The sequence below is a fragment of the Acinonyx jubatus genome, chromosome C1 (assembly GCF_027475565.1).
Source record: "Acinonyx jubatus isolate Ajub_Pintada_27869175 chromosome C1, VMU_Ajub_asm_v1.0, whole genome shotgun sequence".
NCBI lineage: Eukaryota > Metazoa > Chordata > Mammalia > Carnivora > Felidae > Acinonyx > Acinonyx jubatus.
The window spans coordinates 55,674,746-55,690,438 of record NC_069381.1 but is presented as its reverse complement, the minus strand read 5'-3'; the positions used below and the strand labels follow the sequence as shown (position 1 = coordinate 55,690,438).

The 15,693-nt window shown below is 43.1% G+C and overlaps 1 protein-coding gene across 4 annotated transcripts in view; it reads left to right on the top strand.

Annotated features, from left to right (window-relative positions):
* Window positions 1-5,163: 5,163 nt before the first annotated feature.
* WLS (Wnt ligand secretion mediator) overlaps window positions 5,164-15,693 on the top strand; it is a 100,560-nt gene continuing 90,030 nt past the window's right edge. The window contains exon 1 of one of the 4 annotated variants that reach the window (XM_015083388.3): window positions 5,164-5,575. In XM_015083388.3, coding sequence (XP_014938874.1) covers window positions 5,470-5,575 — 106 coding nt within the window. In that variant the 5' untranslated portion in view covers window positions 5,164-5,469. Of the gene's footprint in view, window positions 5,576-5,635; window positions 6,088-15,693 lie in introns of those variants that run through there. The other 3 variants (XR_003420134.2, XM_027058899.2, XM_053214207.1) reach the window with 3 other exon arrangements.

Below are 15,693 nucleotides of genomic sequence, written 5' to 3'. Positions count from 1 at the left end.
GCAGTGGTGGGGTATTTATTAAACTATTTCATCAAAAAAGATCACCTTAATGTACTGGTCTTCTAAGCTCTGGGTTCTGAACAGTTCCTAACCAAGATTGATGTGTGAAAGGAGGTGCTAGAAAAGCTCTTGTATTTACATACAAAATAAGACAATGGGGATCACAGAGAAAGAAGGGAAGGATGGTTGGGGGTGGGGGAAGAAAAGGATTTTAAAAGAAGCTGTGAATATATATATATATATATATGTATGTATACTGAGTGAAAAGTGACACTGAATAATAGAGTAAGAACCCAGAGTGCCTGCTCACATTCACAGGCACTAACTACAAGAAAATGCCAACAACAGAAGAGCCCAGGGGATGCCATTTATGGGTAAAAGCTATTTATGAGAATGAGAAGACTGGAGTGGGATTATTACTCTTGTTAGGTCCCTCTGGGAAGTAAATTAGGTGTTTGAGTAGGTATATGCAATTCTTTTAGATCTCTGCATTACATTTATTTCAATGACAATAATGGAATGCTGCCCTTGGCTTCCAAAGTGGGCTTTCTCAGCTCCAGGAACTGAGTCCTCCTCTGTGCAAGGTGCAGTGCTGGGGCTGTAAGAGAGACAAAGGCTCTGGTCACACTTTCCTTGTGTTTAAGCAGCTTGCAAACCAGGGTGACAATACAGCACATATATAGATATATGTGAAAACTACAGCCCAGGTTACATATGCTAGATAGGAATTTGTCAGTATATGCTATATAGGAATTTGGGGGGTGGGGGCAGGGCTGGTGGCAGTTAATTTACCTTCACTTACTCATTTATTCATCCATTTATTCATTCATCCATTCAATAAATATGCCTTGAACATCAGTATATTCTTCCATAAGACAAACCCTTCAAATAAAATGATGGATAAATCAGGATCTCCAACTTAAAGTCTAGTGAAATAGAATTGGAATGATCCAATGCTGTTGGAAAAGTTGGATTGCACTCTTGGATTATCCAGTGTCTGGGACGATCTACCTCAGGACCCACAACAAGTGCTTTACTGGTGATTGAAAGTATTTTTTAGAATAGAATGTTTCTATGTTTCAATTTTACCTACTGTTGTTCAGAGTTCCATACTAGATGTTAACCTTTCTAAAGCCCTTCTCAAGTAGAGTTAATCTCTCACACTGTTCCTAAAATATGCCTCGAAAAATAATGATAATGTGCTAACATTTTAGAGCTGAGGAAGAACCAATTAATGATCAGTTTTACTAGTTTTTAATGCAAGGTTATTGGTTTCCCTTAAGGGTTCTTCAGTATAATCATCATCACCATGTCTTGCAAGAATACCATGAGGCAGATGTTGCCATTATCTGCATTTTATTTATTTACTTTTATTTATTTATTTTTAACGTTTATTTATTTTTTTGAGACAGAGAGACAGAGCATGAATGGGGGAGGGTCAGAGAGAGGGAGACACAGAATCTGAAACAGGCTCCAGGCTCTGAGCTGTCAGCACAGAGCCCAACGCGGGGCTCGAACTCACAGACTGCGAGATCATGACCTGAGCCGAAGTCGGCCGCTTAACGACTAAGCCACCCTGGTGCCCTGATTATCTGCATTTTAGAGACAAGAAAGCTAAGCTTCGGAGTGCTAGGTAACTGTAGTGGCCCATAATCACACATAACAAGCAAGGGGCAGAGCTGGGGTCTAAGCTCCATTCCAAACCCAGACAACTCAAACACTCATGCTCTTTTCAACTTGTGTGTGTTATTCCCTTGGGAAATAAGGATCTGACAGTCATTTTAAATTTTTAAAAAGATATCATAGAAATTATAAATTTTTCTTGAAGCGGCTCATGGTGATAAATACTGAAAATGTCTGTTCCACACACAGTTTGGTAATATTGGTCATCTCATGAGAGTTAGAAGCATTGATTAGCAATTAGAAATATTAAAAAAAATTTTTTTAATGTTTGTTTATTTTTGAGAGAGAGAGAGTGACAGAGTGCGAGCAGGGGAGGGGCAGAGAGAAAGAGAGAGCGAGACACAGAATCCAAAGCAGGTTCCAGGCTCTGAGCTGTCAGCACGGAGCCTGACATAGAGCTCAAACTCATGAGCCATGAGATCATGACCTGAGCTGAAGTCGGACGCTCAACTCACTGAGCCACCCAGGTGCCCCAGAAATATTTCTTTTTAATTAAAATGGTTATCTAATAAGTGCCATTTAAAAATAGGGGACCACCCTTGTGGGGAAACAGTATTTTATTCCAATAATCTCATTTTCAGATGGGAAAACTGGTACCAAAGAAGTGAGACCAGTTACACTAAAGAGATGCACTTGTGAACCAAGGGAGTAGAGTGTGTTGTAGCAGTTAATAGAAAAATGACTTGAGGACGGTCACCTGGGTGACTCAGTGGGTTAAGCAGCCGACATTGCCTCAGGTCATGATCTCACGGTTCGTGGGTTTGAGCCCCATGTCAGGCTCTGTGCAGACAGCTCAGAGCCTGGAGCCTGCTTCAGATTCTGTGTCTCTCTCTCTCTCTCTCTGCCCTCCCCCACTCATGTTCTGTCTCTCTCTCTCTCTCCCTGTCTCTCAAAAATAAACATTAAAATTTTTTTTTAAAAAAAAAGGAAAAATGACTGAAGGAGCTTGCTAATGTTAAACAAATATAGTACACTCTCTTATCTGTGGGATGTATGTTCCAAGATCCCCAGTGGATGCCTGGAATCGCAGATAATACCAACCCTGTATATACTATGTCTTATCCTATGTGTATATACCTATGGTAAAGTTGGGTACAGTAGGAGATTAACAACAATAACTAATAATAGAATAAAACAATTGTAACAATATACTGTAATTAAAGCTATGTGAATGTAGTCTCTCAAAATACCTTATTGTACTGTACTCAGCCTTCTTGTGATGATGTGAGATGATAAAATGCCTTTGTGTTGACAGGAAGTGAGGTGAATGACAAAGGCATTGTGTTGTAGCATTAGGCTACTTATTGACCTTCTGACAATAGGTCAGAAGGATCATCTGCTTTCAGACCATCAGACCGCAGTTGACTGCAGGTAACTGAAACCATAGAAAACTAAACCCTGGATAAGGGGGGGATGACGATAAACCAATTCAACATTCTTGTGGCTCCACTTCATATTTGAAGTTCATAGAATACCATTTCTGTCTTCTTAAATAGAGAAACTTAATATCAAATGGAGAGTAAATCTTGATAGTGAATCCTTTCAACCTTAATTAAAAAAAATTCCTTGGTATTAGAAAGAAATTCGAACCCAAAGGCATCATTATTATCCAAATGTGTGGAAGTTGGTAGCTTGCTGGGATAAGAACACAGAATGTGGAGTTAACTAGCAGCAGAGGTGAGAAAGGCATTCCTACTTCTTTTTATGATGTCCTGGGACCTACTCCAGTCAAGGGGAAGAAAAGTGATGTAAGCTCTGAAAAGGTAAAGAAGGAAGGCAAATATCCCACACTGGTCTATCTGTGTTTGGTACCAAACACTTCTGACCACTACTGTTGACAGCAATTCTGTGTGCTGCTTCCCATCTGATCTGGTGTTTTCCAAAGTAAAGGTCATTAATCACTATTCAGTGAGTAACAGCTGGATGTGGGCTCCTCCAGGACAGGAGTGTCTTCATATCTTGGTATCCTCAAGGGCTTAAAACACAAAGCCTGGAACAGGTTAAGGGCTCAATATGTGAGCCCTACTGGTTAAAAGGTTGAAGGAATGAATGGATAAATAGCAACTATATCCCCAGAACTCTTAAGAACTGTTAGACTCCAAGGAGATGGGTTTTCAATGCATAAAGTATGGTACCCGTCCTTGAGGAGTGTCTAGTCTAGCTGGAGACTAGAACTGAATACTTCTATTAAGTGTAATCTGCATGGTATCTTCCATAAGGGCAATGCAAGTTCAAAAACAGAGCAGAGAAGAGAGGATTTGGGGTATTCCCTTGGCATAAAGAGGCTGTGGATAGAGGGAAGGGACAAGAAGCCAGGTGTCTAAGGAACGGTGGGTGGTAGAAACCTTGTTTGTGTAGGAGTGGGGGGTGACCAAACCAAGGGTCTGTTGGGCAAATGAGTTGTGCTGATCAAGTGACCTATTTATGGAACATGGAAAAACCAGGTCCAGGAATTTAGGCTTGATAGAACAGGAAATCTCTGAAGAGTCTCAGCTTCCTTCTCCTCGAGAAGTTAAGTGTAAATATAAATATATCCTCACAAAGAGACAACAAACATTGCAACTAAGTAAGTGTACCATCTAAATCAAATAAGGTCTCTTTCAGGCTTTTGAAATGCAAGCCGTGGGCTTGCTTTCACATTCATTTATTCATTCCACAAAAGTTTATGGAGGACCTACAAGACCTAGAATTTTGTTAGGCACCACGGGGGGTGGGGGTGGGGTTCAAAGATGAATAAAACTCGGTCCCTATCCCCCAGGAGTTTACAGCTCTGTGGAGACAAACATGTACACACAGGTCCTCACAATAGGAGCTAAAAATGTAAACACGAGTTGTAGGGGTTTAGTTCACGGAAACACTACACGGAGGTGATTTGGAAACTTAGGTGACGAGCTGGTTTTTAAATGAGGTTTAAAACTCCGACGGAGTAGAATATATATATTTAAGGGCCAGGGTCAAGGCTCTGGAAACTCATGGAATGGGGGATAATGAACAGTGGTCTGACTTGGCTGGAGCACAGGATTCCTCCAGGGGTGCAGCGGAGGAAATTTAGCTGTGTATGCGCCCAATAACTAAGGCTGGGACCAGGTCGAAGGAAGCCGAAGACTATTCTGCATCTCTGTGCTTTGACTTAAGCATCTTTGGGTCCCTTTAAAAAATTCTTCTCTTTCCCAAAGAGAGTTCTAGCAGTTGCGGGTGGGGCCCGTTTCCTAAAGTCAACGCGTAAGTTAAAGGTCTGCAAAGCTGTCCATGGGTGATTTAAATCTCGCACCAGAAAAGGAAACGTGAGAGGCGGGGTAGGGGGAACCCACTTAACAACAACATCAACCCCCAAACGACACCAGCCCCAGGCGGGACAGGCTGCCAGACAGACCGGGGTCGGGACGCCAGCACCCTCCGGAGCTCGGAGCCCCGCACAGGCGGGCAACAGGGAGAGGAAGAGAGAGAGGGAGGGAGGGAGGGAGGAAGCGCGAGAGGGAGGGAGGAAGAAAGGGAGGGAGGCAGGCAGCGTCATGTGATCCGCTTCCCTGCTCCTTTAAGCGTCCACAGGCGGCGGAGCGGCCACAATCACAGCTCCGGGCATTGGGGGAGCCCGAGCCGGCTGCGCCGGGGGAATCCGTGCGGGCGCCGTGCGTCCCGGTCCCATCCTCGCCGCGCTCCCGCACCCCTGAAGTTTTGCAGCGCCCAGAAAGGAGGCGAGGGAGGAGGGAGCCTGAGAGGAGAGGGGGCAAATAGCACACCCTAAAACATTTATTTCAAGGAGGAAAGAAAAAGGGGGGCGCAAAAATGGCTGGGGCAATTATAGAAAACATGAGCACCAAGAAGCTGTGCATTGTTGGTGGGATTCTGCTCGTGTTCCAAATCATCGCCTTTCTGGTGGGAGGCTTGATTGGTAAGTGCGAGAGCTGCAAACTTTTCCCCCTTTCTCTCTTTTCGGGCCCCTTCCCTCTTTGCCTCTCGGGCTACTTGTTACAGTATCACTGCCTTGCTTCTATGATCTAATTAGTCCGGCTATTGTGCTTAAGAAAGCAGAGCTCCATGGGGCTCCGTGGGGCACAATCCAGTCTAGTGGCTAAGAGAAAAGGAGGGGAAAAAGTTTTGGCCTAGTTTCAGTATCCACTTGAAAGGAAGGAGGGGGGTGGCGGGGGTGGGAATCTTAAGCATGGCGACGGATCGCGCGAGGAAGCGCTGGGTTACAAAGTTGATTGCTGCTCCCCCCGCTTTTTCCCGCGTTCCCCCCTTTTCCTCTCCGTTCCCTCCCAATCAGCTCCCGGAGGGCAACGTAATCGACTTTATTGGGAACAACAGAAGAGTCAGGGAACTGCGCCCGGCGCTAACCCGGAGTCCTGCTATGGGGCTGTGATCGTTGCCTGTGTAAACCTATTTGGTCGTCTCAGCTAGGGGGTGAGAGTTTGCATTTTGGGGTCCCAGCCTTCGCGCCCGCTGCTTCCTCACCGCACCCCACCCCCACCCCCCGCCGCGGCCGCGGACGGGTCTGCGAGGTGGGCCCGGAGGCGAGATGCCGTGGGGTGCGGTGGGAGAAAGTCCTTGGCTGGCGCTGCGGGAAGTTGGAGAGGTCGGAAGGGAAAAGCGTATCCGTAAGGTGTTGCTCTTGGCCTCCTGCCCTCTCGCGAATCTCCCCTCCCCCACTTCTCAGAGCCCGCAGAGCTGGGGATTCTGAAGCCCCCAGTCCTCCCAGGGCGCCTAGCAGAGCGCCTCCCGCCTCCCGCCCCCGCCTCGGCTCCCCGCAGGTGACAGCTCTCCGGCCCCCGGCGACGGCGCCTCCCCTGGCGAGCGCGGCCCGGACCTCTGGGAGCCAAACAGGCTTCCGAGTGAAGAAGATGGTCTCACGGATCTTCCACTCGGAAAAACTCCCTCTTGGCTGTCTCTCCGTCTTCATCCATCCTCCAGCCTCGCCGCACACTCGCGTCCCCTTCCCCCTTGGGATTTAGGACATCCCGGTACAAACTTCAGTGCCAACTTTGCAACGGGCGCGGATGGGGTGGTTTTGCTTTCTTCGCGGACCTGCGAAACTTTGCGGAGTGGAGAGTCCGCGGAGGGGCTTTCTCCGCCCGTCCCTTTGCGAGAGTCAGCGCCGCGCGGGCGCCGTCGTCGGCGTGGTGGTGAGAGCCGCACAGGCTTGGGCACTTCGAGCCCTGTGTGTGCCGTTTTGTCTCCAGACTTGGGTTTGATGCGAACAAATTAAAGGGAGTCTGGTTCTGTAAATCACTGTAACATCCAAGCTAATTGTTTTAAACAAAGGAGAGTGGGTGAAGCTTCACCGAGGCAGAAATTTCTGGAGGAGATCATGCCTTTCTCTCTGCGTATGTATCCACAAAGCAGAAAGGGGTTCGGAGTTTTACAAGCCCGTATTCTCAATTTGGGCCAAACAGCTTAATCTTTTTGTTCCTGGAACCCTCACCTCTCAAATACATACACGCGCGCGCACACACACAACGGGGTTTGGCTTTCCTGTTAAGAGCTCCTGTTTGGCTACGTACAATCTCCATGTTTCCCTGTATTGGATTTTTCGAGGCTCTTAATACATTCTCTGCTGGGAGCTGAAGGCAGCCTTCCCTGTGCCCTCACAGTGATTATGCAGCGGTTACAATTACACCTCTTGTCTCCCTTGATGAGCAGTTGCAGTTAGATGCCATTGGATCTTGTGTGATTTCAGTGGCAGACCATAATTAAAATTTCTTGCACCTTGTGCTTTCAGAATTAAATTGGCCTATTATCCCTGTCTGACCTTCATCCTCTTTGAGGTTTTTGCACAAGCAGCGAACCATTACACATAGTTCCCTGGTGTTTGTTGGTGTGGGTTTCTTTTTCTTTTCCTAAGAAGCTGATCTCCTAGCCTCGAAGAGCCCATTATCCACTGTTGTGGGTTTCTTAGGGCGCTTCCGGAACTAGTATAATTTCTGGGATCTTAGTACTGTGGAGCAAAGGTGCAAAGACACTGGTGAGTGGCTGCTGGTCATTAACGTTGCTGTAGGATCAGAACAGTTTTATATTCAAAGGGGTTTGCCTAGAGTAAGTGGTGCCAGGAGTTGTTTTGCCCAGAGAATTTGGTTGGTGACCATACTTGATAACCATCACAAAAAGTTAGTGATAGGTCGTAACTCCAACTAGATTCTTCTCAATAGATAAACTGTTGCAGTTCCAATTTCCTTGGAAAAGAAAAAATATAACACTTCTTGGGGGGGCGGGTTGTTGTGTAAGTTTACTCCTTAGCTCCCCTCCTTCCTCAGTTGCCAAGACATGTCCTCTGCTCTGGCCATAGTAGACTGCAAAGATCAGATTCAGTTCACCTTAAACACTAAATAGTGACTTAGCCTTTGTCTCAACTGTTTAGACAGTATTTATGTTTGTTTGTTTGTTTTTGCTGTTAAACAAATCAAGGAACTTGGGTACACTACAAGACCCCCAAATGGGAAATAAATACCAACAAAAGGTAAGTGCAGTGTTTTCCCACCAGACTTCCCTAAAATGAAAAGCAGGTGAAACCGAGCAAAGCCTGGAACTTCAACAAAGTGGCAAGTGGAATCAGTAGTTGAAGCAGTTTGTAGGCTGGAAAGTTGAAGTAAAGTTCAGAAACCTCTTCCTCCACTCTTCTCAGTGAGAAGAGAACTCCACTGATAAGTAGGAAGTCAGGGGTGTGTGTGTGTGTGTGAGATGGGGGGGGGGGATGACTTCACTTCTTTTTAATGCGTCTGCAGAGGCTAATTGAGAAAGTGATATAAACATAATTTACATTTCTTTTTGATCATTGTTGGTTCCCATGAAAGGAAACATGGCAACCTAGAAAGGGGAGGCTCTGAATGGCAAAGTTCCTGATTATAAAAGTACTCCATACACGTATATACAAAACAAAAACAACCATCCATTCCCCCCCCCCCCCCCACCAAACGGTCATGACAAACCATGCACCCCAAAGTGACCAGGGAAATCAGTTAACCAACAAGTTTCATTTTCTTCATTGGTAGATCAATGAGTTCAAAGTCTCTAGTTACAAAATTGTATGAATGTTTCAATACTTGGAGAATTTTATATGCTGTTTTTACACTGGCATTTGGTTGCAGCCTTCTAGAATTGGTGGGGGAAATTTAGACATCAGATAAAAAGCAGATAGGAGGGATTGGGTTTTGGTTTAGCCAGCTTACACACTTCCCTACCCCAATGGCCTCTCGAGAACCAAGTTTTTGTTTTGTTTCCTGCTTGTTTTGTTTGTTAGTTTTTCTTGTGCCAGTGTCTGTATACTGCACACCTTTAATGGTATTTTGTAAAAAGGCTCTAGAACACAGTATCTTATAAGGTGGAATTTGGGGTATTTAAAATTTCGCTGAATTATGCCATGCTTTTATAAAAACTTTGAACCAGTATAAAATGATGCATCTTATTGTTTTCCTATGTGTTGAGAAGGTTTCGTTTCTTAAGTAGCTAGCTTCTTTAGAATTTAGAATGTATTTAAAAACTTAAGAACCCCTAAAGGAAAAGAAAATATTTTTAAAGATGTAGCCTAATCTTTATCCTCCTTGAAAATAAGCCTGCAGAAAATGCAAAAAATAATTTCCCTTTGATTTCATGTTTGGTGAATTTAGTTCATGGAGAGGCAGCTGCAGGGGTGGTGGAAGGAGGGAAGGGAAGGAGAACCATGTGCCCTGAAACAAGAGTGCAGCCTACTAAAAATTGTGAACTTGAATCCCTGGCCCATTATGTGCAATTTGCTCAGCTTCAAATTAGTCATGTCTGGGGGATATAATGGTTGAAAAAAGCAGGTCACTGTTCCCACCTGTTCTAAAACTGTTAAGAGTATGAAGATCAGAACTGAATGAATAAAAAATGATTGCATTGTTTTAAGCATAGCATAAATGAGAATATTCCAAACTTAAATTGCAGAGAAGTATCAACAAATTGCCAATATTGTATCTTCAGGGAGAATTGCTTTCTTTCAAAAGCTTACCATACCAGTAGTCTTTTTTGTTTTGTTTTTTAATGCTGAGAATGTTGTGTGTGCATATAAGCATATATAATCACTTAATTTTTACATGGACTTCTCTACTGCTTTTCAGTGATATAACCCATATTATTGTGCTATTACTATTTAAATGGGAACTATTGATAATCTTGTTTGTGGTCCATTCTTGTGAATTTTTGTTTCTGCTATTCTTATTTGGAAGTTCAAGGATGTTAAGAAATAAAATTACACAGAATTAATGTAAAGGCTAGGCGGAGCATGTAAAGGTTTGCTTCCCAGTACATTAGGTTTTAAGCTCGTGGTATTTATTATATTTTAGCATATTTTAATAATGTGATGCCAGTAATCCTGCAGTGTTTGGGTGTCTGGTGAAAATCTCAAAAAGAACTAATCACTTGGCTTTTGGTTGATGTTAGCCCACATTACTTTCTGTATTTGGTTCTCCTTTTTTATTTTGTAAAATTTCGTATCTGACTGAACCATGTCATTTTTTTTTTCTTTGTTAAACTACCCGAGTGTCTAATGTGGTTTGTAGGAGTACTGTGCAATCTCAAAAATTCTTCTTGTAAAAGGTGGGAAATTTTTTATAGCTGATATTACATTACTTTACTTTTAAACTTAACTACCTACTTGGGTATTACAACAAAATCATGCTTGTTCTAACCATCTCAAACCAAGCTTTCATCTAATCCTTCCATAGAGCTTGTCTGGCCTTCTTTTGGTACTTTCCCTTTTTCTTATTCAAAGTGAGAAACATTTCCTTGAGATAATCATGCAGAGTATGGCTTTGTAAGGTTTTCAAATCTCCTGCCTGGAACTCAGATCTAGACTCAAAGCCTTTCCTAGCTAGTTGACATTTTGCAATAATTTGGAATTAAAAAAATTTTTTTAATCCGTATAGACTGAGGAAAGAATCTTACCTTATCTTCCTCATAGAGGTGTTTCTATGGAGATTTGGAATTTGAGATTGGATGAAAGTTCTTAGGTAGAGTTCATACCTAACATGTAAAATATTGATTCGAGCCTGCTGTGCGCCCAGGATACGGCTGCAATGCTGATTGGGGGTTAGGAAAGAGGGAACTTGAAGTCTGAGTAACCTAGGAGAGCTAGAGGTAGAAGAGAGCCCTTCTTAATCCAAGTCCACCAGCAAAGGATTTCCTGTGATGACGTTTGTAGCATCAAGATAATTCTCACTTACTGGGAATCTGAGAACACATGAAATGAGAAACACTGTTAATTATACTATCAAATAATTTTATTAATATTTCATCTTGAAATAAATTTATTACTAAAATAATTTAACAGATGTTCAACATTAGTTAAGGTCTGGCACACAGTGCACATTTATCTAATTTAATCCATGCAAAGCCTTGCCAGATTGGTGGTGGTGTACCTATTTTACATGTAAGTAATTTGGGATTACCTAGCTAGTCAGGGTCAAAGTTCTGAATGGGCTCCAGTGGATCTGACATCAGAGCCACAGTCCTCCACCATCAGGTTATCCTGCCCCCACCTCTGAAAGCCTTGACTTTTAAGATTAAATAAATGTGGTTTAAAGCCAGAAAGATGATGAGTAACATTACAAATGCAACTGCTTTCTCATTTTAATCATTAGGTAATGTAGCAAATGGAAAAAAATCAAATATGATGAATGAAATGGAGTTCAGCTTTACATAACTGCCTGGCCAAGGCTATGGGAGGACACCTTTGGAGAAGTCTGCCTATGCCCATCTGACCAATTTCTTACAGGTTCTAACTAGTTCCTATAATCGTGTGAATCATCCATTTGGCTGAGCAGCCAAGTTCATTATCCATAAAAGCGTTTGAGTTCTGCCACTTTAAGGAAGATTAGTCGATTTTATTTTCTCAGGTTAGTGGTTTTAACATAGTTATGTGGTTATATATGTCTGGACTTTTCCAAAGGAAGCAGAGAGAAGGAAATCAGCTGTGGTTGGAGAGGATTTTCGAGGGTGTGGATTGGCAGTGATGGTCAAGCAGTTGAAAGAAGAGCCTTTTACTCAGAGTTGAAAATTCTGTTCCCCAAAGGATAATTTCTGTTTGTGTACACACCCATGCATAATAATGAGAGCATTTCAAACTAGAGGTTTCCATGCTGACACCATGAATAGGTACATTTTGTTCTTTGGGAAAACTGCTGATAGACTTTTGTCTATTCAAAGATTTACTGCTCTCAATTTTGATAGAGGCTGTAACAGATGATAAGAGACGGGGAACATCAAGACGTGAAATGATCATGTCTGTTTCATTTATGTCTTGTGTCTTCTCTCGGGTGTTGTGATGGTAGCCTAATAGAATACACGGATGTGCCACAGGTGGACATTTCTGAGAGAACGTGTCTGGATAGGGAGGGGGATGGGAGTGGAGAGGAACTTGAGGTGTTGGCATTTTCAAACTGATGATGAAATGTTTTGCAATTACCATTCTCATAATAGGGCTAATCTAAAAGGATTGCTAAATAGCAGAAAAGAGCAACTCATGTTTTAGAACACAAAAATTCTTAGGCTCACCTTTTCACCTTTTACTGCTACCTCTTTTCCCCGCTTCCCCCATGTTCTACCTCTAATTAAATTTTATATGGGAGCAAAAGTAATAATCAGATTGTCATCAGACCAGTAGTGAGGGATTTGGTTTATTATGATTTGTTGCTTTTTGAGGATTTATTGGGTGGCAGTGGAAAAAGTATTTTACTTGTATTGATTCCTTTAATGATCATAGCAACCTAGAGAAGCAGATGCTTTCTCCGGTTTTCAGATAGATTAGATGTTCATTTAAGGAACTTTTCAGAGGTGACAGAGGTAGTAAAGAAGAGGGCAGGCACTCAAGTGCATGATCTTTGACTGAATTCTAAAAGATATTGTAAGTCTAATGCCACTCTCCTATTGTACCTTTAATTCCTATAGGAAACAAGGTGCGAAGTGTGATAAAATTGACTCTACACAGGTTTGATAGAAGATGGAAGCTTAGTTTCCCCTTTTTCTGTTTCTACCTCTTTCCAAAACCACATACTCCCGTCACTGCATGGGTACTAATAATCATTGTCTTGGTTACTTCCTAAACAGATGATCCTGACTTTGAATACAGCAGCCACTGTAAATGTTGACCAGTGCTTGCAGGCCATGCTGGGGGCAGGGGTGAGGGTGCAGGCCTGAGAAAATAATACCTCAGCTCCCTCCAAAGAGAAGTTATTACACATAGCAAAGAGGAACCGAAAATTGTTATTGAAAATGTGTCACAATAACCAACCGCCTGAATGCCTGGAAGGCTGCCTGGACTTAGCATACAGAATAGATCCTGAATATAGCTATTGACTACAGGTGAGGGGAAGGAAGATGGGGGTAGAATATGAACTCAGGAAAGAAAAACTAAGGCCTTTATAGACATACAAGGCCATCTCTTTGGGACACAGCTTGTATTTGGATTTCCAAAACCTTTTTCCGATACCACCCACTTCCCGCATACTGAGCTAGTGTTTCTGTCTCCTCTGATTTTTAAAGTCCTGGGCCTCCAAGGGCAATTTTCTGCTCCCTCTTTTTCCTTCCTACTCCATTCTGTTAACATTTCCAGGTAAAGAGGTGTTCTTTCTTCACTAGCCCGTAGGAATTATAGGACCTTCTTAAACTTCTGGTTAATTCCCTGGGTTAACTCAGTGGCTTTATCCACAAATAGACGTTTCCAAGAAAGCAGAGGTAATTGAAAGAAGATGCCAAGTTATTACATTTGTTTTGGCAAAGTGTTATGATTTTTCATTAGAAAGAAGGTAATGGATCTGTAAATGGCTGGCTCAGTTTCTTTGCAAACCCCAGATTAATAAGGCTAAGCTCTTGAGAACTGGTTGTTGGGGGGGGGGGGCACTAAACTGCTGCTTTAGCCCTGGCTGAGCCCCTCCCAAAGAGAGAGCTCCTGATCTTAAGGCAGTATCACACGGTGGAGAGAAACCTGACTGGAACTGCAGAACCCACCTGTGGTCTCAATGATCTCAAGTCACAAAAGCCCCTTGGCATCTCCCTCCTCAACCGTGATGTGGGACAGAGCCCTCCTACATTATGGATCATGGCTTGAGGAGCCACCCTGTCCAGGACATGGCACCGCTTGGGGTGTCTCGAACCAGGCCCACCAAAAATGTGATTCCCAGAGGACTTTTCATTGAAGCCATCTGCTTAACCCCATATCCATCTCTCTTACTTTTCTTTGGTTCCTCTCTGTTCCTAGATCTGGGGCAGCTTAACTACAACATTGTTTATATTCTACTCTTTTTCTAGCACCCCCAGATTCAGTGACCCAAAGCATACCTGGTTTGGATATGAGAGTGTACAGAGAGGTCATCCTGCTTTCTCACATTAATTCTGCTGTTATCACGGAATGTCTCATAATGAGCCTTCCCCAAAAGGTAGATATTAACAAGTTGTAGATTACTAGTAAATAAGAATGCGAGTCTAAATCATTGTCCTAAAGCACGCACATTTTATTCCAGGAGAACTCCTCATGCTTTGACTCGAGGTCTGTTCATTACTTTTACTTTACTTTATACACAGTTTAAAAAAATATTTAAGTAATCTGTACTCCCAGTGTGGAAATGTGGGTCTCATACAAACAACCCCAACATCAAGAGTTGCATGGTCCACTGAGCCAGCCAGCTGTCCCTGCCTTTTTTTTTTCTTTAAGTTTATTTGTTTTGAGAGAGAAAGAGAGAGAGCACTAGAGGGTCAGAAAGAGAGGGAGTGAGAGAGAATCCCAAGCAGGCTCTGCATCACCAGCACAGAGCCTGACGCAGGGCCTGAACTCACAAACCATGTCATAACCTGAGCCAAAATCAGGAGTCAGATGCTTAACCAACTGAGCCATCCAGGTGCCCCTGGTTTATACACAATTTTAGTAGAGATTTAGTAAGCCATTTTCTAAGTGCACAACAGTTGGCACGATTTGTTACCAAAATTCACTGGTAGCAGAGAGATGCAGGAGTGTAGTAGGTAACATCAGGACAAAGGAAGAATGCCCAGGATTCTGGGACTCTGGGATACAGGCGAGGCATTCCATACCTCAGTAGCCCCCCTTGGTAGCATCGTTACTTTATAAGCTGATATGATAATTGGTTCTGCTCTAAAGCTGTGTGCTCTTATTACTTGCCATGAGTGCCACTTGTTGGGTCCACTTTATCTGTATATATTGATGGTATTTGGCCTGAATGGAAGCTGTGGGGCTTTTGCTATTAAGTTTTAAAAAGGGTCTTGGAGACCATCTTGTCCTACCTCCTTGGAAGAGGAATCAGAGTCCCAGGAAAAGGAAGGGACTCGGTTTATACAGTTGAGGCTGAGCCATGGCTTGGACTCAGATTCAAATGCTAATCAGCACTGTGCTTCTGAGTTTCAGCGTGAAGATCATCGGAAGGCCATAGAGCTAATGAGCAGAAAATTCCAACCTTGTGGTTCTTACAGTTCTATTGACTTTTCTGTTACTCGAAAATAAAACAGCAATAACTTTAATGTCTTCTCCCTCTTACTTAATATCTGTATACTTAATATTCTTAGCAATAGAATTACATGTAGCATTATGCTGTTCTTTTGTTTTTTAATTTTTTTTAACATTTATTTTCTTTATTTTCAGAGAGAGAGTTATAGGGTGCGAGTAGGAGAGGCAGGGAGAGAGGGAGAGAGAATCCCAAGCAGGCTCCACGACAACGCAGAACCCAACATGGGGCTCTAAGTCAGATCATGACTGGAGCCAAAACCAAGAGTCAGATGCTTCACTGACTGCTACTCGGGCACCCCAGTGTTATGCTGTTGTGTGTGAATTTTTAAGAACACCACAGAATTTAAAACAACTAAATTCCTTCCTTGCTTGCTGAGTATGCTACATGCCCTAACTCTTACTTGAAAAATGTTGTACATTTGAAACATAAAAACAAAACAAAACAGGGGTGCCTGGGTGGCTCAGTGGGTTAAGCCTCTGGCTCTTGATCAGGTCAAGATCTCATGGTTCATGAGTTCCAGCCCGGTCTGGCTCTGTGCTAACAG